General features: G+C 38.8%; 1 protein-coding gene across 6 annotated transcripts in view; it reads right to left on the reverse strand.

Moving 5' to 3' along the window:
• The window catches only part of cnot4b (CCR4-NOT transcription complex, subunit 4b), a 196,107-nt gene that overhangs the window by 109,736 nt on the left and 59,326 nt on the right, over positions 1-27,045 (reverse strand). For all 6 annotated transcript variants that reach the window (XM_039769478.1, XM_039769475.1, XM_039769473.1 and 3 more), the window contains exon 2: positions 10,502-10,734. In XM_039769478.1, coding sequence (XP_039625412.1) covers positions 10,502-10,675 — 174 coding nt within the window. In that variant the 5' untranslated portion in view covers positions 10,676-10,734. The remainder of the gene's footprint in view (positions 1-10,501; positions 10,735-27,045) is intronic.

A 27,045-nucleotide genomic window follows, 5' to 3' on the forward strand; every position in this document is an offset into this window, starting at 1 on the left:
CACTGTACATACATGTAGAAAACATATTATTATTATTATTATCCTGTTCATGGTTGGTCTCCCTTTAATAGGCAATCAGAAATCCTGCGCTGTACTGCCCTCTGCCTATAACTGGAGTATTTCAGACATAATCTGAAATAAATTTCAAATGCTACACTGGGCTCAATTTAGGGTTGAATAAATACAGTGGTGCTTGAAAGTTAGAGAACACTTCAGAATTGTCCATATTCCTGCATAAATATGACTTAAAACATTATCAGATTTTCACACAAGTCCTAAAAGTGGATATGGAGAAACAAGGTAAACAAATGACATAAATATCATACTTGGTCATTTATTTATTGAGGAAAATCACCCAGTATTACATATCTGTGAGTAGTAAAAGTACGAAAACATTTGCTTTTAGTATCTGGTGAGACTCCCGTTTTGCAGCAATAACTTTATCACGAAGTCTTGATCAGTCCTGCACATCGGCTTTGAAGAATTTAAGCCCAATCCTTCATACAGAATTGTATGAAGTGGCAGTTTATTCTCAAATGAGCTGCACATTTCAGGTACTTCCACAAACTTTATTTTGGGTTACGGTCAGGACTTTGATTTGGCCATTCCAAAGCCTTCACTTTATTCTTCTTTAACCACTCTGATAGAATGACTTGTGTGCTTGGGGTCACTGTCTTGCTGCGTGACCCAGTTTTTTTCTTGAGACATAGTCCACTGACAGATGTCCTGACATTTTCCATTAGAATTCGTTGGTATAATTCAGAATTCATTTTCCCGTCCACAATGTCCTTGCCCAGACACAGCAAAACAGGCCAAAATTACGATACTACCGCCATCCTGTTTCACAAATGGGATTAGGTTCTCATGCTGGAGTGCAAGTGATTTTCTTTCTCCAAACATAACTCTTCTCATTTGAACCAAAACGTTCTACTTTGGACTCATCTGTCCATAAAACATTAACCCAATAGCTTTCAGATTTGTCTACATGCTCTTTAGCAAACTGTAGATAGAAAGTTTTTTTTGGAAAGTAGTGGTTTTCTCCTTGCAACCCTGCCACCCACACCACTGTTGTTCATTCAGTGTTCTCCTGATGGTGGACTCATGAACATTAACCAATGTGAGACAGGCTTTTAGTTGCTTAGAAGTTATCCTTGGTTTTTGTTTTGTGACCTCATCTTTGTTGGTTGACCAATCCTAGAGAGACTAACAACAAATAGTCTTAAACTTACTCCACTTGTACACAATCTGACTGTGGATTGTTTCAGTCCAAACCGACTCTGTAGAGATGGTTTTGTAACTTTTCCCAGAACAATGAGCATTAAAAATTATTATTATGAGGTCCTCTGAAATGTCCTTTGTATGTTCATCGCGTTCCCTGTTAAGTTTGCCATGTTGTTTTTATTAACATCCAAGAAAACTTTTTAATCTCACACTTTTATGGAATACGGTGACAGCAAAGTTTCTGATACAAAAGGCTTCTATAATAGATGAACACTGAATAAACAGCTCTTGAAAAAAAATCAGTTTACTTGTGCCGCATAATCCATGTTAGATGTCTAGTCCTAAGCTCACAATGTCCCAAATAAATACATAATTCTAGCATCCATCGGCTAACTAACAGATGCAAAATTCAAAAAGTCTGAATTGTATTTTAAACCCAGAAATTAAAGGAATATTATTATACAGTGATTTATAGCAACAAATAACGTATTGTCAGAACTGAACATTTGTAAGTGTACAAAGTACACTTACAAAGTGGGGAAATGAGTAATAAGAGCGTCATCATTTGTTTTAAGAAAATAGAATTCAAATGACACTATTCAAAAGAAATTGGTATTAACTCAAGAAATCCACATATATAAAGAATTCACAACATTAAAAACCACAAATAAAAGTATATGTAATAAAGTGGTATGACACAGGGGGAAAAAGTATTGAATATACAAAGAAAAAGCAAGTACACAACGGCAAGCAAAAGCAAAGAACCAACTGAAATCCATAACTAATTAGAACCTCTTATCTGTGAAAATTGATATCAGCTGGGTTAATACATGCTGATGAGCTATAAAGAGGTGTTTTGCTACCAAGGTGTCACACAAGAAACATCTCATGATGGGTAAAATCAAAGAGCTCTCCTAAGACCTTAGCAACCTGCCTGTGGCAAACCATACACATGGAACTGCTTGTAGACGTATTTCAAAACTTAATATTTTTCCAATAAGCACCGATGGGGCCATTATCCGCAACTGAAGGGGAACATTGCTCCACCATCAATTGGCCAAGCACAGGAGCTCCTTGCAAGACTTCTGACCGGGGAGTCAAAAGGATAGTCAGAAGCATAGCCTGAGAGCTAAGGACCACTTGGAAGGAACTCCAGAAAGACTTGTAGGCAGCAGGTACAATTTGTACAAAGGAAACAATAAGCGACACACTGCACTGGCATGGCCTCTATGCACGTTCACCCCACAAGACTCCATTACTGAAGAAAAAGCATGTTGAAGCTTGTTTAAAGTTTGTTACACAACATTTGGACAAGCCTATGGAATACTAGAAGAATGCAGTCTGGTCAAGGCGAGAAACATGAACTTTTTGGCTGTCACACTACACAGCATGTTGGGTGGAGAAATGGTGCTGCATATCACCCAAAAAACACTATACCAACAGTGAAGTTTGGAGGTGGAAGCATCATGGTGTGGGATTTTTTCTAATCTCATGGTACTAGCAGACTTCATGTAATTGAAGGAACGGTGAATGGGGTTTTGAAAAATCTTTTGGCTATAGTTAAAACAATCTGTTCCAAGACATGTATTAGATTACAAGGCAGCAACTTTATCTTAAATCAACCAAAACAAGAAAAAATATTGTAACAGTGCTGATAGTCTCAAGGCTCAAATCCGAAACCAGGAGTGCTGTTAAATTAAATCCAGTAGAGACTCCCACCTCTGCAGTTCCACCACCACATCTACATCTGCCAAGGTCCATTAGCCTGTATGCGTGGATGCCAGTGGAGCTTCAGGCTCATGGAACCGAGGAAAAGTGTGGCAGATTGAGTTGTCGGTGACCCCAGGTGAGCTGCGAGGAGCAGGGCCAGTGGTAAAAATGTGCAGGCAGGACAAGACAGACTGTAGAGATGCTGTGAAGCAACAGCAGAGGGAGGGTCTCAAAGTGAGATCTAAACCTTGGACATGGTTTGCAGCTGCACTTCAATTAAGTAATACAGCTAAGAGACCAGTACACCTGCAACTCCACACAAGGAGGTTTGTCTTCTTGCTTACCACAGACTAGCGTTGAACACCTCTGCTGCACTGCATGACGGCGCAGCACTCAACATTCCAGCAAAACGCTCATGGTACCTGCTGCTGTGCCTTTGTCACCAGCTGCACAACTCAAGGAAAAGAAAAGATCATGCCTTTTTTCAACGAGGTTGTGCACTGTTGCAAGTAGTTAGAAGTGGTTGCTAGGGACAACAACTTCAGCAGGAGGACTATGTAACAGTGCTGACAAGTTATAACAGCCATGGATGAGTTATCCAAGTACCATTAAACCCCAGATTCTCTATAAAGAATCGCAAATCCAAGAATGGCAATCACATTCTGTTCCCTCCAGTCTTTGGAGGGATGAAAAATGATGGAGGGTGGGAATGTCCTTGGAAAGTTTTCATTTAATTAAATAAATATATTTGTACTAAAATTAACCAATTTATTAAAACTAAAATAGAAATTTAATTGTTATATCATTTAAGTCCAAAATGTCTTAGAGTTGCTGCACTTAAAAGTAAAAAAAAATATCAGAGTGGAAAGGTTTAAATGAAGTAAATTGGAATTAAAAAGATTCATAAAATGGTAAATTCAAAATAGTTAATCAAAAATTTCCTTATAAACAACATTTTGGGTAAAGATGGTTTCCTGTCCTTGAATTAGTTGAATTAGCTCTCTGTGGTATGGAGTAGTAAAACCTTCACTTTAACGTCACATGAACAGCGGACTCTTGAAAAGGCAACAAAAGTTGTCCATGTCCAAATATAGGCTCAGATAGGTAAATCCCTACTTTGTCCTTGGGATTTGTTGATCATCATGGCAAATCTAGCCTTAATGGGAAATTGGCATCATTTAAGTTTAAAAGGTAATTCCAGGTCAGAACTTGTAAGGTCAATTCTGGGAATCAAAACAGTATTGCCAGTATGGGATCCCGTAAGCACTTGTGCCTCAATAACATTTTCTCTCATACTGTTCACGACCAACCATGTACCGTTGCGGATCCCGGCTTGGAGATCTACATTACTAAACGAAGGTTGTATATGCAGTGGTGTTCGCGTTCGGGCGGCGGTTGTATTGTTACCTGAAGTTTAGTTTACAGGTTGTGTTGTGTTGTTTGGGCGCCACATACTGACTCTGGGAAGCCGCTGAGTTTGACTCTGGGGCACTGAGGCGGTGTGCATGTGTGGTTTTGGCGCCACCCGCAGGGTTTGACTATGGGGTGCTGAGGCGCTGTGCGCACGCGGTTTTGGCATCACCTAGTTCGCTTGCTTCTGGCCTCTGCCATTCATGCATATATACAAACATTACTAAACAAAGGTTGTATATGCGGTGGTGTGCGCGTTCGTGTTCGGGCGGCAGTTGTATTGTGACCTGAAGTTTAGTTTATAGGTTGTGTTGTTTAGGCACCACCTACTGACTGTGGGAAGCCACTGGGTTTGACTCTGGGGCGCTGTAGGCGTGCACTTTCAGTGCTTCTGGCCTCTGGCATCCGTGCATATACACAACCTTCGTTTAGTAATATAGATGAGCTGGCATTACATAACCAGTGGCAGGACTACCTAGATAAATGACAAGCCTGCAAAATCACAAGCTTTTTCCAATTAATGCAGCAAAAGGCAAGCAGTCCTTTAAACAATGCAAGTCGCTTTAAAGAGCCATTTAAACAGCAGAAAATCCATCCAATATGGCGCTCAGTGCCAACACTACAATATAATAATTTAGAATACAGCATATTAGACTCCAATAGTGAACAGCAGCAATATTCTTTCATTTTCTATTTTTTGGCTTGAAAGAGTAGTCTGGCTTTGGGATGCTCTCTGCCAGGATATAATGTTGCCAACTGTGATTAAAACTAAATCCGAGGATGGCTGATTCAGCTGGGGGCTGGGATTGACAGGCATCAATTGGCCAGAAAAGTCACTTTGGTAAAAAGTGATTTCTGGATCTTTCACTGGGATGGATCATATAGCCAAAAACAGTTAATATGAGGGGGGAAATTATTTTAGACAATAGCTTTAATTATTGCAATACACAGTACATCAGTGTTTCATAACCACTGGATCGTAACCCTGTTTTTGGTTTCAAGCGGCTGTTGCTGGGTGCCCAAGTAGGTCACCTGACAGTGGGGAATGATATTTATCCCTGTGTTTATGTACGATCTTCTCACACATGGGAACATATCCACCACTTCAATAAGGGGCACCACAATCTCTGGCATTGGAGCATATCTCACTAAGGGGAACAACTGTGGGTCGCTAATAAACTTAAAGATAAAAACATTGCGTCACAACACCATAAAGGTTGAAAAACACTGCAGTAAATAATGTTTTTATTTACAATCTTCTACAAATGAAGGATAACTATTCAATTAAAATATAATGCAAGAGAATATATAAAGAATCAAAAGGATCCACGGTTGGCTTCTATTTCAAACAAATATAAATCAATGCACATTTAAACAAATGAAAGTGAATGCAAAGTAGGCATGTGAATTGGCATGCCTGTTAATTACCCGATAAGCTATAGCACTTAACGTTTAGCTCTTCTCTGTTGCTAACATGACGACATACAATGTATTAACCATTCACTTGTTTGGCTACATGCAATGTATTTGAATTTCAATCAGCAATTTCAGTCCAAAAAAGGTTTAATCTCATATTTTTTTTGGAGAAATTACATATTGAATATTCAAACTCAACAGGGTGCCGTGATGACCAACTCATGTTGCATAATCCACAAGTCTGATAACCATTTCAGGGGGGTGGAAATCAAATTTGTTTCTACTTGTCCAAGGACAAGTAAACTTGGAAAATCCACTTGTCCGCCAGTTAAATTCACTTGCCCATAAACAAATAACAAAAGTGAAAAACAGTTTCTTTTTTCTGATCTCTTTTATTGATACCAAAACTGCCTTCCATTTTAAAACTGAAAAAAGTTCTTTCAGGGAGTAGTATTTTGCCACCTTGCTCTAGAACATTATATAAAAGATTCCCTTATTTTAACTGGCTAATAATGCCTTCACTATAGCTACACTAGTTCTTTTTTCATATATTACAGTTACATAACAGAACACTGTCCCGATTCATTTTCTGCCGTGTTCTTTAGCTTTTGTCTTGCAACATCTTCTTCCCAAGAATCTTTACTATCTCAGACAGCATGGGTTGAAAGAAGCAGTATTGAACAGCCCAGCATAACGCTCAACCTCAGAGCGTTCAGCTTTAGAAAATGCTTTTTCAATTGAACTTTTTTTTTTACTTTTAGACTCATGTCTCTATTTGTGAAATTAAAACTAGTTATAAGCTTAGACCTCTGAATGGATGGTATAAACATGTATAACGACATTTGTTTTTTAAAGTTCTGAAAACTCTGAGGTCTAGGTTTATAACTAGTTTTAATTTCACAAAGACGTTTATCGTGTGGCGATTGGTTATATGGAGAAAGACAAAGGATAGGAACTGGGGGTTTAGTACGTAAGATAGACACAGCAAACATGCAATAAAGAAAGCCTGCTCAGAAAAACATCCATTGAATCTTGCGTTCGTGTGTCTCTGACCTCCAGATCACGAACCCAACATTTACAAATTATTTCAGTTAAACCTGTGCGATACCCATTCAAATATCCAGTTTTTTGGAGCCTTGTCACACCTGCCATAAACTTCTCTACACTGAACGTAGACCTGAGGACCCCTTAATGCAAGGGAGCAGCACTACAGCAATACATGCTTTAATGCATTTCATCGTGAAAAAGATATCAAGTATTTATCTTAGTATTCTGAATGTTCATTGAGCAGGTATATCATGAAGTCAATGCAATTGCTGCCGGCGCTTCCTCAGGGCAAGAGGAAGTCAGTTTAAGAAGGGTGCAGAGATTAACAACTGGGTCGGGGAACACTTAATATAAAGCATTTAATGTGCTACATTAATTTATGACGGGGTTTGAGAAACTCTAGTAAATGAAACATTCATTTTAATATGAAATTTAGTTTGCGACATTCTACTGACAAAAACTACAAGAATACTGTGAAAATGTCGAGAATAAAGTCAACATGTCGACTTTAATCTCGACATTTACATATTTTTTGCCTTCACTATGTCCGTATTTTTTTCACAGTGGCCTTAAAACGCTTCCTTATGTTTTTCAGGGCCTGTTGTGCCATTTTTAATCAAGAAATGATCCATTTCTCATCCGCGATGCTACTTGTTTCAATTTCAGCAACACGCATATAGCGAGAACAACGTGCTTACCACAGTGCATTATGGGTTAGGCAGGTAATTCCTAAAGACGTATTCGAAATTCCCCAAGATGATACATTTCCAAAAAAGTAAATATTACCGATGTTGTCGAGGAAAAAACAATCACGTTTAAGTGAAGATTTTTATTGATATTTCATAACATTTGCAAAACGTTATAATGTTTTCTTCTTTATTTTTAATAAACTGACAGTGCGAAACCAACTTGTTTTATATGAAAAATTCTCTAATCAAAAATGATCTATAGACAGCTCATCAAAATTGATGTCACGCAATAAATTTTTTAACCCCTCAATATATCACAACCTACGTGAAATCGCAAATTTCAGGAAAGATTAACTGCCTAACAAGCTTTATGTGGCGAAAACCATTGCATTGTAGGTCAAATGACCGCATTTTTATGTAGAAAAAATTAATTTTATCAATCTATACTAATAAAAGGCAAAGCCCTCACTGAATGACTCACTGACTCATCACTAATTCTCCAACTTCCCGTGTAGGTAGAAGGCTGAAATCTGGCAGGCTCATTCCTAACAGCTTACTTACAAAAGCTGGGCAGGTTTCATTTCGAAATTCTACGCGTAATGGTCATAACTGGAAGCTATTTTTCTACATATACTGTAATGGAGTTGAGCTCGAAAGCCATGGGGGACGGAGTTGTGTGTGACATCATCACGCCTCCCACGTAATCACGTGAACTGACTGTCAACGCAGTACATAGAAAACCAGGAAGAGCTCCAAAAACCGCTGAAGAAAACATGCATTATATAATTCAGAAGGCAGAGAAACAATAAGAAGCGAGCAAGTGACATATACAACCATATTTATGAGTTCTGCAACTTCAGAAACAAAGCACGGTGTAAACCTAAAGTTTAAATTAAGTTCACCGACAGGCTGCCGCTGGCGTTTGTCATGCCCACGGGTAATGCGGGATACAAGTTTAATGAGAGGACGCAGGATATAAACGAGAGTTTTGATCACTTTGTAACTAAGTTAAAATTACAGGTGAGGGGCTGTGCTTATGCAAATTGCGAGAGACTGTTTGTGGAGGACTGACAGTTAAGGCGGGTGGGGGAGTCACGTCATCATCTCCCCTCCGATTCACCTCATTTCGCTCTGAGCTGCGCTCCGCAGCTAACGCAGTGTTACGACTTTGTGACGCTGCCACCAAATACTCACAGAAAAATCCACAAGTTAATACACATGTTGTCTCTACAGTTTCTCCACACTGAATCCTCCAGGCACTACTTACAAAAGGTTACATTGACAATCGTATTATTTTTAAAATGTTTCCTTTTCTTAGCACAAGCACAGCTGAGAAGCTTTGATGCATGTGCTCCACAACGCGTTAAAAAATCATGCATTTAATCACAAGCAAAGGGGAACTTCTGTCAATGCATGATTTCCTGGTACACCGATTATATTGATCAGCGCTTCCCGATTCATTTTACCCGAGCACCCCCCTTGGTTTGAGAAGAAGTATGAAAAAATATGAGGTTAACACAGAAGAACAGATCACCAATTGAAGCTTTATGAATAATCGATTCGCCATCAATAATTGTTTTGGTAAAGCCATACTCAGTGTAATCCTCCTTCCATTTTATAATTTTTCTGCCACTAGCCATGATTAAATGAGCGGTAAAAAGTAAGAGCGGCGAGGGTGATTTATTCAGGCAGGCAGGCAGGCAGGCGACAGCTCAATAGCTCAATTTGGATATAAGTAGTATATATATATATATATATATATATATATATATATATAGATAGATAGATAGATATGATAACACTCATATCAAAGACAAAACAATTACATTAACAATCATGTTACTTTATTTTTAAAATTTTTCCGTTTCTTTTTCATAACTTCTTTAACACACTACTTCTCCGCTGCGAAGCGCGGGTATTCTGCTAGTAATATATAAAAGTTATTGATTAGAATGAAAAATCATTAAATTACATCGTAATGTCGGCATGAAAAAATGATCGCATCTCCAAGCGTGTAAATAGTAGGGTAAAATACTTATGTAAGACCACAAGAGTGATTCCCTTTTGAAAAATCAGCCGTCATTTTGTAAACAATATTGAATACCAATTTGAGACATGAAGAACATGCCTAAGTAGACTGTTTCCGCACGAAGCACGTAGCCAAATGTTTAAAATGAAAGTAGTGGTAAAAATGTGCCCTGCACAGCACATAATTCTTTTTTTCTCCAGAAAATTGCACTTGTCCGTGGACAACTGAAACCAGAAAAACATGCATGTCCGTTGGACGAGTCGAGCGTTGGATTTCCGCACCCCTGCATTTATAAGGCCAAAACATGCAAATTGTGTTCATTTTTTCTAAAATAGTACAGTTACTTCCTGAAAACTCTGCATGGATGGTCAACAGTAATTGATGTCATATCTACAATACTGTGTGTTTGAACTGAAGACAGTATTTTTGACCAGTGAACGAGAGAGAGAGGTGGTATTTTTGGGGTAATATTATCCTTTAAGTGTTTATGTGGGTGAGAGAAAGGAAAAAAAAGCAATCCCAGTGATCCACAGCACGATGATTGTTACCAAGGAGTTTGCTAATATTTGATAATCAGGGCATTCATTTTAAATTGGACCTACCACAATTCTCTGCTTACACGGTAATCATGGAAATCTTTTTGTTTGACATGGATTCAAGCAGTGTAGATATTTAATTAGCCTCCATTGATACACCATGGAACTACTTGCTGCCAATGACTAATTCCTTAACCATCATCTATAGGGATAGCTATGCATTACACATAGAAACTCTATAAGCACATGCAACTTTTCAGAAAAAAACAGCCTTTAGGGTTTTCCTTTTTAATTCTATGGTAAAATACAGTTGGTAAATTAATAAAATATATAAATATATAAACAAGTAAAAAAAAAAAAAAAAAAAAAAAAAGATGCACCATTTCTTGCAGAAGATTGTGTTTCTTTGTTGTTAAATAATTTGAATCACTTTCAATAAATACCTTTCTACAGGCAGGACAAAGTCCATTTTCATCCGTCCTGATACGGTGCCAGCAAAATCGACAGATCTGGTAGCCACAAGTGCAAGGAAAAAAGTTAATGTCATCAATTTCCAATGGCTCCATGCACAGAGGGCATTCTACTGGGTCCTCCTTCACCTCGGGACTGCGCGACATAGTAAAACTGGCTTCAGGATCACCACGATTGTTATTTCTTGAAGGTTGTTAGTACAGGTCTAAATAAAAGGGAACAAAAAAACAGAATGCCAGTTACTAAATAATTAGTTAATGTAAAAATACATAATTGCTTTCTAGTTTCAGACATCAGGAAAACTGAATAAATGCCTCCCTGCATCATTCACTGGTCAGAAGTCTAACACAGTACCAACTTGTTCATTAACTAAGACTGCACTCCATATGATATTAACAAAAACCATCCACTGAAAGACCTGCACTAAAGAATAAAAGTTAAAGAAAAGCAAACAAATATATCACAAAGAGAATATGCCTTGTGCATGTGCATATTCAAGATGATTCAACAAGCGGAATCTCAATTCACAGTTTCACAGACTGCTGTTTAATACAGTAATTCAAAGGTGCTCCAGTTATACCTCAATTTTGTGAATATAAATGTAAGGGCAGGGTTAACTAAGGAAGGGCACCCGGTGTAAAATTTTGTTAGATCAATATACGGACAACAATACAAATTTCAATACCGGATTGATCGAGGCCCGGTTAACAACAGCCACCACCAGTACTGTTAGCCAACAGGGTGCTGGTGAGAAATTGGGCTACTGTAGGCCAAAGAAAGAGAAGATGAAGGGGAAGACGACTCTGGAGGCAGGAGGAGAGGAGGGTAGGAACTTTGAATGTTGGCAGTATGACTGGCAAGGAGAGAGAGTTTCCAGATGTGTTGGAGAGAAAAAAGGTTGATGTATTGTGCTTGTTGTATTTTATTATGGTGTGAATGGGAGGAGAAATGGGGCATGGGTCATTCTGAAGGAACAACATGTCAAGAGTGTTTTGGAGGTGAAAAGAGTGTCAGATAGAGTGATGATTATGAAGCCAGCAATTGAAGGTGTGATGGTGGATGTTAGTGCATATGTCCCGCAAGTTGGGTGTATGATGGATGAGAAAGAAGATTTCTGAAGTGAGTTGAATGAAGTACTGGACGGTGTACCCAAGGGTGAGAGAATGGTGACTGGAGGGTATTTCAATAGACATGTTGGTAAAGGGAACATAGGGGATGAGGAGGTGATGGGTAGGTATATGATTTTGCAAAAAGGATGGACATGGCTGTGGTGTACAGTAATCCCTCCTCGATCGCGGGGGTTGCGTTCTAGAACCCCCCGCGATAGATGAAAATCCGCGAAGTAGAAACCATATGTTTGTATGGTTATTTTTATATATTTTAAGCCCTTATAAACTCTCCCACACTGTTAACATTATTAGAGCCCTGTAGACATGAAATAACACCCCTTTAGGCAAAGGCTTAAACTGTGCCCCATGACAAGACAGAGATCTTCTTTCTTCTTTCTCACAATTAAAAGAATGCAAATATATCTTCTCTTCAAAGGAGTGCCTGCATCAGGAGCAGAGAATTTCATAGAGAGAGAGAGAGAGAACTCGCAAAGAAAAGCAAACAATCAAAAAATCAATACGTGTGCTTTTAAGTATTCCGAAGCACCGCAATAAAGCGGTCTGTGCAAACAGCCCCTCTGCTCACATCTCCTCCATCAGGCACAGAGAACGTCAGAGAAAGAGAGAGAGCGTGAGATTAAAGCAAGCAATCAAAAAATCAATACGTGTGCTTTTGTGCTTTTAAATATGCCGAATTACCGCGATAAAGCGGCATTTCTTAGAGGAGCGTCCGTATCCACTAGGCAAACAGCCTCTCTGCAAACAGCCCCTCTGCTCACACCCCCTCCGTCAGGCGCAGAGTATGTCAGAGAGGGTGAGATAGATGCAGAGACAAACAAACAATCAAGCACCGCGCAGGAATAAGTAATAGATGCTCTGATTAGGTAGCTTCTAAGCCATCCGCCAATAGCATCCCTTGTATGAAATCAACTGGGCAAACAAACTGAGGAAGCAAGTACCATAAATTAAAAGACCCATTGTCCGCAGAAATTCGCGAACTAGCGAAAAATCCGTGATATATATTTAGATATGCTTACATTTAAAATCCGCGATAGAGTGAATCCGCGAAAGTCGAAGCGATATTGCGAGGGATTACTGTATATGTATTTTAAGAAGAGGGAGGAACATAGGGTGACGTACAAGTGTGGAGGAAGATGCACACAGGTAGATTATATCCTATGCAGGAAGGTATATCTGGACTGAAGACTGCAAAGTGGTGGCAAGAGAAAGTGTAGTTAGACAGCATAGGATGGTGGTTTGCTGGATAATGTTGGAGATCAAGAAAAGGAGGAGAGTGAGGGCAGAGCCAGGGATCAAATGGTGAAAGTTGAAAAGGGAGGAGGCAAGACTGGCACTGGGTGGCAGTGAAGAGTTTACAGATAGCAGAGTAACTACAGCAGAAGTAGTACGGGTGACAGCAAGAAGGGTGCTTGGCGTGACATGTGGACAGAGGAAGGAGGAAAAGGATATCTGGTGGTGGAATGGGGAAGTACAGGAAAGTATAGAGAGGAAAAGGTTGGCAAAGAAGAAGTGGGAGAGTCAGAGAGATGCAGAAAGTAGACAAGAGTACATCAAGATAAGGTGTAAGGTGAAAAGAGAGAGGTGGCAAAGGATAAGAGACATAAAATGAGTTGTGTGCGAAGTTGAACACTAAAGAGGGAGAAAAGGGCCTGTACCGACAGGCCAGATAAAGCGACCGATAAGGGAATGATGTTCAGCAGGTTAGGGTGATAAAGGATGCAGATGGAAACATCCTCACAAGCGAGAAGAGCGTGTTCAGCAGATGGAAAGAGTACTTTGAGGGGCTTATGAGAGAGAGAGAGAGAATGTAGGTTGGATGAAGTGGCGAAAGTGAATCAGAAAGTGCAACAGATTAGGAAGAAGTAAGGAAAGCTATGGAGAGGATGAAGAATGGAAAGGCTGTTGGTCCAGATGATATACCTATGGAAACAGGGAGGTGTTTGGGAGAGATTGCAGTGGAGTTTTAATGGAACCTTAGAAAGTGAGAGGATGCCTGGGGAGTGGAGAAGAAGTGTACTAGTACCGATTTTTAAGAATAAGGGGAATGTGCAGAGCTGTAGTAACTACAGAGGGGTAAAATTGATGAGCCACAGCATAAAGTTATGGGAAAGAGTAGCAGAAGCTAGGTTAAGAAGGGATGTGATGATTAGTGAGCAGCAGTATGGTTTCATGCCAGGAAAGAGCACCACAGATGTGATATTTGCTCTGAAGGTGTTGATGAAAAAGTAGAGAGAAGGCCAGAAGGAGTTGCATTGTGCCTTTGCAGACCTGAAGAAAGCATATGACAGGGAGCCTTGAGAGGAATTGTGGTATTGTATGAGGAAGTCAGGAATGGCATAGAAGGAAGGATTACATCAGGGGGTTGGCTCTGAGCCCTTTCTTATTTGCAATGGTGATGGACAGGTTAACAGACGGGATTAGACAGGAATCCCTGTGGACTATGATGTTTGATGTTGTTGACATTGTGATCAGCAGCAAGAGCAGGGAGCAGGTTGAGGAGACCCTGGACAGGTGGAGATATGCTGTAGAGAGGAGAGGAATGATGATAGTGAGAAGATGAAAGAATACATGTGTGTAAATGAAGGTCAGTGGCATGGTGAGAATGCAGGGAGTAGAGTTGGCGAAGGTAGATGAGTTTAAATACTTGGGAATCAACAGTACAGACTAAGGCCAGGTTTATACTTCATGCGACACATGCTGCAGCGGAAGCTCCTGCTACACAAACGTTGTACTGTTTATACTTGCACGCGTACTTCACGTAAATCTGGAGGAATTCAGCAGGTGGCAGTGCAAGATATCATCACGGTGAGAACAGGTTCGGCTTTGCTGTGTTGTCAATTGCCTGAAACATTCATTAAATTCCGATGACACCTTACCACAATATCTCTGAAAATGATGTTTAATGATTCAATTCAGGGATGTGTCCATTCCAGCAAGCACTGGGCATGAGGCAGAAACAGTCCCTGGATGGGGCCTCAGCTCATCGCAAGGTGAATACAAGCACCCACATACACTGGTGTCATTTTAGCGCCACCAAATCCCCAAATCTGCATATCTTTTGAAGGAATCCGGAGCACAGTGTGGAAACCCAGCAGGGAATACCAGCGACGTGACTCCCTGCGAGACAGCAGTGTTACAGCACCGCCACTGTGTTACTCCCATGTGTGTAATTGTTAACAGTATTCATTATTTAAATGAAATTAACGATTTATCTGTAAAACGTAACATACATACTTTAATGCATTTCATCATGAAAGTGATATCAAGTATAAATCTAAAGATTCTAAATTTGCAGAGAGTTGGAATATCATACAATTAATGTGTTCTGTGTGGTAAGCTATTGCTGCTTGCCACTGCTATCAGGTCCAAGAAGTTTGTAGTGATTAAAAACTGGGATGACGTTTACGATAGTCTGCTTTAATGATAAAGTAAACTACAAGGTTAAAGTGGACATCTCGAGATAAAAGCCGAAATTTTCACTTTTATCACAAAATACATGTTTTCACCATGTCCTTAATTTTTTTTCTCTGTGGCTCAAATACAGCGCTGTATATTATGCTGCTGCTGTGAAGTTGCAAAAAAAAAAAAAAAAGACAGCACAAAAGATGGGATGTGATACTTTTAAAATGTATCATGTCATTACGATCGGGAATATGCGACGCTTGAATATAAAAGCACCACGAATGCATTTGTATGTCACCATTTTGCTTCACCACATCGAACCATTCATCAAACATCGATGCGCGCACATTGCTCCTGTAGGATCCGCATAGAGGCTTTCTGTCGCATGTAGACAGTAAACAGAGACTCTGACGTCACATTCCAACTTTTATCACACTGCGCCCCCCAACGTTTTGCTGGTACTGCAACTCGTGCACGCATCACGTTAATTTCTGAGGACCTGCTTAGAGTAAGCATCAAATGAACACTGGAAACGTGTGGCAGCCATGATATGGGTGCTTACACATTCGGAGCGTGAAGAATAAACGAGCCCTAAGAGGGACTATGGAAGAGAGGTGAAAAAGAGTGCAGGCAGGATGGAATGGGTAGAGAAGAGTGTCAGGAGCAATTTGTAACAGACAGGTATCAGCAAGAGTGAAAGGGAATATGTACAGGACAGTAGTGAGACCAGCTATGTCATATGGGTTGGAAACGGTAGCACTGACCAAAAAACAGAATTAGAGCTCGAGGTGGCAGAATTAAAGATGTTAAGATTTGCATTGGTTTGGACGGGTGCAGAGGAGAGAAGCTGGGCACACTGGAAAAAGGATGCTAAGAATAGAATTGTCGGCCAAGAGGAAAAGAGGAAGGCCTAAGACAAGGTTCATGAATGACAGGACATGCAGGTGATGGTTGTAACAGAGCAAGATACAGAGGACAGGAAGACATGGAAAAAGATGATCTGCTGTGGCAACCCTTGAAAGGAGAAGCAGAAAGATGAAGAAGTTGTGCATGAAAACAGAGATTACAAATCTTATCCACCATCACTACAGACTACAAGGAGAAAACAATAAATACTTTTGGGTGGAGTATTCCTTTATTGCACAGAAAGTTATTTTGAGACATGAGAAAATGCAATTGAGATATCTCAAGGTTTATTGCAGACACTTCACAATGTAAAAGAACTTACTAAAATTAAGTTGTGATACCTTGAAATATTGGAGAAGCTACACTTTTAGGATATCTCTAAGGTGTCCTCCACTGATACTGGCAAATAAAATGCAAAATGGGTTCTGACAAAAATGTCTCTATTGTTTATCCTCTTCATCATTCATGCAAAATATTAACACCTAACCTTTACTTGAAATACAATATCTGAATGGAAAATAAAAATATTCTTATCATAAAATATTTTTCTCAAATACAATGTCCTCCACGATGTTTGTAACAAATAAATATTTTTCCGGGATTTACCCCCCTGATCCAAAGATTAAAATTAAAGTGCATATTGCAGACTTTAATGTAAGGGTATATGCATACATTTTGGTCACACCATGTAGAAATAACAATTTTTATACATAATCTCTCTCTATTTCAGTACACCAGAATGTTTGGGAAGTGGCAATGGCAGGGATGTTAAAGCAGTCATACTTAGTATTTTGTTGCATATCCTTTGCGTATGCTCCTTTTCATACTCACTTCGAGATGTATAAAAACTAATCTTGCTATAAAGCCACACACATCTTCACGGCTGGGTCCCCCATTGCATATGCACTTTTCTACTCGGTTTTGCAAACTGGCAGCACCCACGGTCAAAGCAGTGCAACTGTTTCTGTGGTCTAGTTGTCTTTTTTATATTTGCATCTAATGCCAGTTTTATCAAATACACTCAAATTAACTGCATATCATTTACAAATTTAATTCGCTTGATTGTAATCAATCTGTAACAATAATAATGGTACATGAAATGGCCAAAATATAACTTCCATGGCTGCTTTAGCGTTATTTGAAGACATCAAAAACAGAACAATGAGAAAAGAGCACGGATTTATAGATGAGGAGGACTGGCTTCTAAGTCGATTTCGATTTCCAACAGCTATCTTCTTGAACCTGTGTGCTGAACTGGTGCTGGCTTTACAAAAGGAAGACTTTGAGGAATTGTGCTCTTCCTGTTCCTTTGCAAGTTCTGTCTACTGTTGGGTTTTTAGCCGTAAGAGCTTTTCAACTTAAACTTGCTGACCGTTCAGGTATTTCACAATTATCACTGAGTCATGCCAGCTGTATAGGATGGTATTATATACCCGGATGACAAGTAGTTAAGATTTCCTTACACTGTGGATGAACTGGTAAACATAACAGCACAATTCGCAACATCCAGTTTCCCAAATGTAATCAGAGTGGTCAACTGCATGCACATTGCTTCTGCAAAGGTGCTGGACAAGTTACATTAGCCAGGGATGAATCACCAAGAGAATGAGCAGACATTACATCAAACATAGCTGGAAAACCTATAAAAATGGCAGCTCTACATAGTTGCAGAGTGCTTTTTCCAACTAGTATGGCAAAAGGTTAGCGAGTCACCTCAAAGTAAAGAGCAGAGAATCGGTTCATTGTGGCACTCTGTGCCGTCACTACATTATAAAAGCACCTTCAGAGCTTAGGTATAAGCTTATTTGCTTATGTAACTAGAAAGCATTTTCACTCTATTAACGTACTGCTCTACAGAGCACAGAAAGTGCGTCACCCTGTGCAAGCATGTACCTGAACAGATGCGCTATGATGAACCTGACCCTGACCAACCAAATGATCTGCCAGATCGGACAGTGTTACAGCTTTGTTTGAATGTAATCAACAGAATGTAAAAACAGGTAATCAGGTTTAGCATTCATTTTTTAACCAATTAATTTAATTTATGGTCAATATCACATAGTACAGCCCTTATATATTCCTTTGTTCACTGGCCACATCTCTTACAGCATCCACTATTTCATTTTGTGATTCCTGAACAGTCTGTCAGCACAGAGCCAGGTGGCCTCCCAGAGGTTTCCAAGGCAGAGGTGTGTGTACAACCAGCACCTGAAGACGTGCTCTGCACAGCAGCACCATCACCACCCGAGTATCACACGGAGGGCAGTACAGTGATCCCTCGCTATATCACGCTTCGACTTTCGCTCCTTTACTCCATCGCGGATTTTAAATGTAAGCATATCTAAATATATATCACAGATTTTTCTTTGGTTCGCTGATTTCTTCGGACAATGGGTCTTTTAATTTATGGTACATGCTTCCTCAGTTTGTTTGCCCAGTTGATTTCATACAAGGGACGCTATTGGCGGATGGCTTAGAAGCTACCCAATCAGAGCATGTATTACGTATTAACTAAAACTGCTCATTGACATACGATATGCTTCCCGCACGGTGCTTGATTGTTTACTTTTTTCTGTGTCTCTCTCACTCTCTCTGACATTCTCTGTGCCTGACGGAGGGAGTGTGAGCAGAGAGGCTGTTTGCTTAGAAGATACGGACGCTCCTCTAAAAAATGCCACTTTATCGCGGTGCTTTAGCATACTTAAAAGCACGTATTGATTTTTTGATTGTTTGCTTTTCTCTCGCGCTCTCTCTCGCTCTCTCTCTGACATTCTCTGCTCCTGACACGCATTCTTTGAAGAGGAAGATATGTTTGCATTCTTTTAATTGTGAGAAAGAACTGTCATCTCTGTCTTGTCATGGAGCACAGTTTAAACTTTTGACTAAAGGGTGTTATTTCATGTCTACAGGGCTCTAATAATGTTAACAGTGTGGGAGAGTTTATAAGGGCTTAAAATATATAAAAATAACCATACAAACATATGGTTTCTACTTTGCAGATTTTCATCTATCGCTGGGGGTTCTGGAACGCAACCCCCACAATCAAGGAGGGATTACTGTATTTGTAATTTTGTCTGAAACAAAATGAACTGATCCTTGGACTGCGACTTGCCTTTTCACATCGACTGTGATACCTGACCATTTCTTTTTTCTTTAGGGCACTGTGTGACTTTCTTCACTTGAACTTTAGAATGTCTCCACCACACTTTTGTTTCTTATAATACTGCGTAAGCCAACAAATATGTTTTGGCTTGCCTACACTTTGCATTTTCTGAAATATTTCTTTTTTTCACATGCCTTTTCCATTGTTTTTTAAACCAAAAACTGAATCGAATGAGTTATTTATATTGATTTGCATATTAAAATATGTGAAATTCTGGGAGGAGTCGGGGTGGGGTTGTAGGCGCGTGTAAAGGGGGAACTGTCTCGAACTTGGCATACGCACAGATTTATGTGTCTGTATTTAAAGTCTGCAAAATGAGCTTTAATCATATCGGAATTGATTGATTTGTAACTTTAAAATGTGGAGCAGAGGGAAAATCAAGGAAAAAGGCGTCTGTTTCAAACATTGAGGGCAATATACAGTGGGTATAGAAAATAATCACCCCCTTCAAAATATTCATTTTTTTGCTTTACAACCTTAAATGAAAATACACAAACCAATATTTTTTCCAGCTTTACTTACTTAATGCAATCTATAACATCCAAGTGAAAGATATCATAGCTACAGTTCAAAATAATTTAAAAAAATAAAAAAACAATACTGAGATAAATAAAGGATCACCCTCCCCCCATCCCTCCCCACCAACCTCCAACCAATATTTGTAAACTTAATCAGGTGTAAGTAACCACAATTTCCATTGCAGACCATGGTCACTAGCCTCCACCTGTGATCAACTGTAAGCAGTGCGATTAGTGAAGGATAATAACAGCCGTTCCTGGATCATGCATTCCCTTGCTTGGCAGTGCGAATGACAGCAAACAACTGACTATGGGTGGCAAGCCACTTTCCAAAGATCTCAGGAATAGAGTTGTGGACAGACATAAGGCAGGAGATGGATACAAAATAATCTCAAAGGCTTCATCAATCCCAAGGAGCACAGTAAAGTCCATAATAAATAAGTGGCAAGTGTTTAAGTGGATGAGCAAGGAGAAATAAGGTAAGAAAGGCTAGCAAGAGGCCAATGGCCACTTTGAAGGAGTTACAAGATTATATGGCAAAGAGTGGTCACTGTGTGCATGTGACAACAATTTCACAAGTGCTCCACAATTGTGGCTTGTTCAGGAGGGTCGCAAGGAAAAAGCCACTTCTCAAGAAAGGCCACGTTAAGGCTCATTTGAGCTTTGCCAGATTGCACCTTGAAGATTCTGATGTCAAGTGGAATAATGTCTTATAGTCAGATGAGACCAAAATTGAACTATTTGGCCTCAATACTAAACAGTACACCTGGAGGAAATCCAATGCAGCTCACCATCCACAACAACCCATACCTACAGTAAAGCATGGTGGTGGCAGCATCCTGTTGTGGGGATGTTTCTCTGCCGCAGGGCTCTCGTTAGGGTAGAAGGAAACATGGATGGGGCAAAATACCATCAAATTCTTGAGGAAAACCTGCTACCCTCAGCCAGAAAGTTCAAGATGGGCAGAATGTTAAAAAACGAAAACGACCCGAAGCACACAGCTAAACTGACAACACAATGGCTGAAGGAGAAAAAAAGTGAATGTCCTCATGTGGCCCAGTCAGAGCCCAGACCTAAATCCCACTGAAAATCTGTGGAAAGATTTGAAGATAGCAGTCCACCAACGCTTATCATCCAATCTGACTGAACTTGAACAGTTCTGTAAAAAAGAGTGGGCAAATATTGCTCAATCTAGATGTGCAAAGCTGATAGAGAAGTATCCCAACAGACTCAAGGCTGTTATAAAAGCAAAAGGTGGTTCAACAAAATATTGATATTGGGGAGTGATTCTTTAATAATCTCAGATTTTTTATAATTTCTCTGAACTGTAGCTGTGATATCTTTCACTAAGATGTTATAGGTTGCATTGAGTAAGTAAAGCTGAAAAAAAATACTGGTTTGTGTGTTTTCATTTAAAGCTGTAAAGCAAAAAAATGGGAATGTGTTGAAGGGGGTGATTATATTCTATACCCACTGTATGTATGTATGTATGTAGATAGGTAGATAGATACTTTATTAATCCGAAGGGGAAATTCACATACTCCAGCAGCAGCAGCATACTGATAAAGAACAATATTAAATTAAAGAGTGTTAACAATGAAGGTATAACTTGACAGACAATAACTTTGTATTATGTTAACTTTTACCCCTCCGGGTGGAACTGAAGAGTCGCATTGTGTGGGGGAGGAACGATCTCCTCAGTCTGTCAGTGGAGCAGGACAATGACAGCAGTCTATCGCTGAAGCTGCTCCTCTGTCTAGAGATTATATTGTTCAGTGGATGTAGTGGATTCTCCATTGACAGGAGCATGCTCAGTGCCCGTCGCTCTGCCATGGATGTCAAACTGTTCAGTTCCGTACCTACAATAGAGCCTGCCTTCCTCACCAGTTTTTGTCCAGGCGTGAGTCATCCCTCTTCCTTATGCTACCTCCCCAGCACACCACCGCGTAGAAGAGGGCACTCACCACAACTGTCTGATAGAACATCTGCAGCTTCTTATTACAGATGTTGAAAAATACCTGCCTTCTAAGGAAGTGTAGTCATATAGTATATATGTATATGCTACAGTTATTGTCAATTCTAAAAAGTAATGAAGCAAGATTTACCTCATACTGTATATGTTCACTTGGCTTACCATAAATTTCTAATTGTCTGCTGGCTGCCACAGTGGAAATTCCCGGACTAAGACCAGCACCATTCCTGAGCCACAAATTTGTGACCTTTGGATTACAAAGACACAAGAGTTTTGCACTGCAGATGGAAAAACTCACGAGCTGCAAGCAAAACATTTCTGAATGCAAGACTATCTTGTCTGCCACCTTCTGAATTCCACACATGCTGCAAGACCGTTATAATAGATTAATACCAATCAGGGATGTTGGCAAAAAGCATTCCAAACTAGATGTTAAGGAAGATCTTAAATTATCTTCTTTGAAACAAAACATGCTTTTGCCTACCTTGTGATTTTTACTTGTGAAATTTTTACGAGAGAAAATTTTTACAGCAATAACTTGCAGTCAATTTGAAATACCAAAAGAAACCTTCTTTGATTACTTTGAAGTGCCTGTTCATTAAGGTGGTCTTTCAAACCAGAAATTTAGACTGGAATGTTTAGTATTAGAAACACTTTAGGCATTTGGCTGAAAAATTTTAAACATGGGTTAAAGATCTTGAGGGCTAAAAGGTATGTTTCAGCTAGCAATGGGACTGTTTCCATGATTATAGTTCCATGTAAATTAATTACCACCCCACCCAAAAATGTCAAGCCACTCTACATCCCTCACATGTATTTAATAAACTATTACATATATTGCTTCATTGCTATTCTACCTGGATTTACACTCCCTGTGGTTAGAAAAAATATGCCGGTACTTAAAGTTCACACATTTTTGCTTGAAGAGCATAAAAACATTGCACCAAATAAAAGTGACATGGGTCTCTAATAAAAACTGACTTGTTGCAAAGCATCTTGGGACAGCTTTTTACTTACTCCTGGATATCTGAAGTTACACTGACCCATCAACCATCAAGTAACTGTGACTTTGTTGACTGCTATTTGTCACTACTGATTCTCTTGAAATCTACATTAAAAATATGTCCTCCACTGTTTGTTAAATTTGTTATTTTCTTTCTAATAACTAAATAACTAAAATATATTTGGTTTGTAAGTCACCTTTTATAATGGCATCTGTACTGTTCAAGTGTCATTATAAATATGATCAGATGATCATTACAATAGCACATGAGAATTTATTCAACTATTCCGTTTACAAAACAGAAGGACAGTACTCAGTTTATAGAGAGAATTCCTGCCTAGCACCTAATGTTTCCCAGACAGATCTAGTCTCAGGCTCAGTTCTCACTCTTATCCTTGAATTGGATTAATGGCTGGAAGAACTGTTGATGGCGTTGCTTTAGATTCAGGAAAAATAAATGGCAAAGTGGAATGTGACATGTTAGAACATTCACAAAAACTTTTTTTTGGCAATATACACTGGGGTATGAAGAACACAAAAGGATTATACAAATAGCAATAACAACATGCTTCTGCTTAACCTTTGCTCCTGTCAACTTGTATGCACCAAGAATCTGAAACTGTCCTCCATGTGAAGCATACATCAGTCTTCAAGTGCACCTTGCTGCATGAACACATTATTTTTCAAAAAATAAAACTATTTAAAACAAAAAACCTATTTACATATCAAGTTACATATTATTACTAGCCGTGTTACCTGGCTTCGCCGAGAAACTTTAGTAAAACAATTAATGGCAGTTATAGTGCCATCAGGTAATCAGGTGTACCACAAGTACTATGTAAGCAAGTTCTTTTCCGTATTTAATACCTGTAATTTTTTCTCAGGCAGTGTATTTCCCCTTGGGATTAATAAAGTATTTATCTATTTATAGTTGTTCAAAGCTTAGGAGTTCAAAGCCTGAGGTTGAAGCCTCGAATACTTTTACTGATACTGTGCGACCATGAGCAAGTTACTTCATTTGCTTGTGCTCCAATTAGAAAAACAAAAGAAATGCAACCAATTATATCTCAAATGTTTTATGTCACCTTGGATAATGTCTTCAGGTAATTGGAAATTAAAAATTAAAATTATTATTGGGTCCACAGAGATGCTTACTCTTGAACATGCTATACACATGTCCATGAATAAAATATTTATGCATTAGATCAATTCCTGCTTTTTTAGTAATCTGGCTTTTGTTTCATAAAGAATGTTATTTTCATCTGAAATGGGCAATCGGCAGGATTAATGTGAAATTTAAATATATATTATCAATATTAGAGGTTTATGATTTTTAGTTGTTTATGCCATTCACTCAAGTACAGTATTTCTTTTCACATTTTTCACCAGTTGCATGTGGTCCTCCTTTAGAGTCACCACATGTGAATGTACATTCAAAGCATTGCTTGAAGTGGATATACTTAAGTACAGGTATCGTATGTGTTACACTGAAATTCAAGCTCCACCATCTAAAATGTTTTTCCCTTGGAGTTGTGTTACTTGACTCATGCCTAGGGGAACTGGGCCCAGTACAAATCAGGGCTGCCACAAAGTATTGGAACAAACATGACTAAATACAAAATTAGGAGACAAGACACCATGTTACTGAACTGTTAAGCTCTGCTAGGTGGGGTAGGTATCTTTTCATAAAACTATATGCTTTCTTTCCCCCACTTTGCTAAGTAGCTGACCTACTGAGCTGGCAGTTTCTTCAATTACTTAACTTGTGATGGGTCAGTGAAGGTCTGGGGAGGCATATCCATGGATGGACGCACAGACCTGTACAGGCTAACTGACACCTTGACTGCCATTACGTATTGGGATGAAATCCTTAGACCCATTCTCAGACCCTATACTGGTGCACTGGGTTCAGGGTTCTCCCCCTGGTGCACAACAATGGCTCATGTGGTGAGAGTATGCAGGCAGTTCCTGGAGGATGAAAGAATTGATACCGTTGACTGGAACATTATGCTTCGGTTCATCAGACGCCAACAGGTTGCACCTCAGACTGTCCAGGATCTCAGTGAAGCCCTGGTCCAGATCTAGGAGGAGATCCCAAAGGACACCATCCATCATCTCATTAGAAGCGATGCTGTCAGGCATGCATACAAGCAAGTGGGGGCCATACAAACTACCGAGTACGATTTTCAGTTGCTGCAATGAAATTTCAGCAAAATGGACTAGCCTGCTGCATCATTTTTTCAATTTGATTTTCAGGGTGTCTTTGAATTCAGTCCTCTGAAGGTTGATAATTTTCATTTCCATCAAATAATGTGGCATCCTTTCGTTCCTAACACATTACTTAGTCTATGATTTTTTTTTTCTCCAATTGAGATCTGATTTGTATTTAAAGTGTTCCTTTACTTTTTCTGAATATATATATATATATATATATATATATATATATATATATATATATATATATATATATATACACAACACGTTAATTATTTTTTTTTTATATATTTTACTATGACAACAGAATGTCTTATATGTGGTAACAGGCAAAACAAATATAAAAATATTGTTTAAGTGGTATTTCAATTTAAAAAATACCTTATACTGTACTAATAAATATTAAACCTTTATAAGTATTCACATCATCTACTATTTTAAAAGTGACATTTCTGCTTCATGACTCTCCTGGACTAGATCCCAGCATAAGGCAAGCAATTTTGCTGACTAATGGAAAGGACTCTTGCAGAAAGGTGCTTACAGGGCACAGTGAGAAGCCCTCTAAAAATACTATTCTGTGAGATATATCTTAGCCTTCATTCAAAATCAAAATGGGATAGATAAACTTAAACATATTAAAATCCCAATAACACACATTGGTTAAAATAAGTAAAGCCAGAATTTAATATGAAATTAGTGGTCACCAGATAGCAATAGGGTTGCTTAAAAAGCTGGACATGTTTAGAACTAGCAAAGCTGGAGCAATTACATAATTTATCTCTTCTGAAAGATTGTTAGAATGGCAGAAAGAGATCAACAAAAAGCAAATCTACCTTGTGAAAATAAAAAAGCATAGTTAATAATTCAGCAATGCACTGCTACTTTTGTAATGATACTTGCATGGAAAAATAAAACAGGTAGTGTATGATTAACTAAACTACAAATCCAAAAAAGTATTGTTCCTTCATCAAACCCAAGGACAACGGATGTAAATAAAAACTGTTCAGCAAATTTGAAAAATTAAAGAAAATAAAAACTGCTAGCAACCAAGTCCCTACCCCAATCACAGTGAACTTTACAAAGAAAGTAAGATTAGAATATAGCATCAACAATAACACATTTTAATCAATTTTACACAACTGAATTAAATCAGGCATCATAACTGCCTCTGACCAACCAAAGTAAAACCCTTCCTTGCCAGTATTTTCCATTTTGCATACTCTGAAGATGAAAACTTATAAATTCAGTAACTGTTTTAAAACTGCTGACTCATAATACAGGCATGGAAGCAGCACTGGGGTTACTTTCAAGCAGAGAGCAAAGTAAAGAGGAAGTACACTTTACTAACAGTAAAAGTGATAGTGTGTAGTATCGGCAAACTAAGAACTGTCACACTTTTTTGTGGACAAAGGCCACGATATTGAGAGTAAAATAAGCAATACTTATCAACTTACATATGACAGCTGCCAAAGACAGTGAGCTCTTGCTGCTTTAATCATTATAAAAATTGATGAGGAATGAGTGTAATATTTCAGAATATCCAGAATCCTGTAGCACAGGAGAACATTAGGAGTTTTTACCAAAGAAGTCATTTATGCCCTTTATCAAATTATGCATGGCGCTGAAAAATAAATGTGTGTGTTTGCATTCTCTTCAAATGAACAATATACATAAGATGGATACATGTAGAATCTCATTAGAACGAAACTCATGGGACTATAAAAATATTTTGTTATAACAAATACAGTCAACCCTCGTTTATTGCAGTTAATCCGTTCCAGACTCTGTCGCGATAAATGAATTTCCGTGAAATAGGATTCTTTATTTATAAATCGAATATTTTCGCAGTTAGAGCATAGAAAACCTGTTTACGGCCTTCTAAATACATTTTCTAACATTATTAGAGCCCTCTAGACATGAAATAACACCCTTTAGTCAAATATTTAAACTGTGCTCCATGACAAGACAGAGATGACAGTTCCGTCTCACAATTAAAAGAATGCAAACATATCTTCCTCTTCAAAGTGTACGTCAGGAGCAGAGAATGTCAGAGAGAAAGAGAGCGAGAAAAGCAAAAAATCAAAAATCAATAGGGCATTTTGGGCTTTTCAGTATGCAAGGCACCGCCGAACAAGGCAGCTACAAGGAAGCCAGCAATGTGAAGGTATTCTTTCAGCATTTTTAGAGGAGAGTCCGTATCCTCTAGGC

The sequence above is a fragment of the Polypterus senegalus genome, chromosome 11, assembly GCF_016835505.1.
Source record: "Polypterus senegalus isolate Bchr_013 chromosome 11, ASM1683550v1, whole genome shotgun sequence".
NCBI classification, from domain to species: domain Eukaryota; kingdom Metazoa; phylum Chordata; class Cladistia; order Polypteriformes; family Polypteridae; genus Polypterus; species Polypterus senegalus.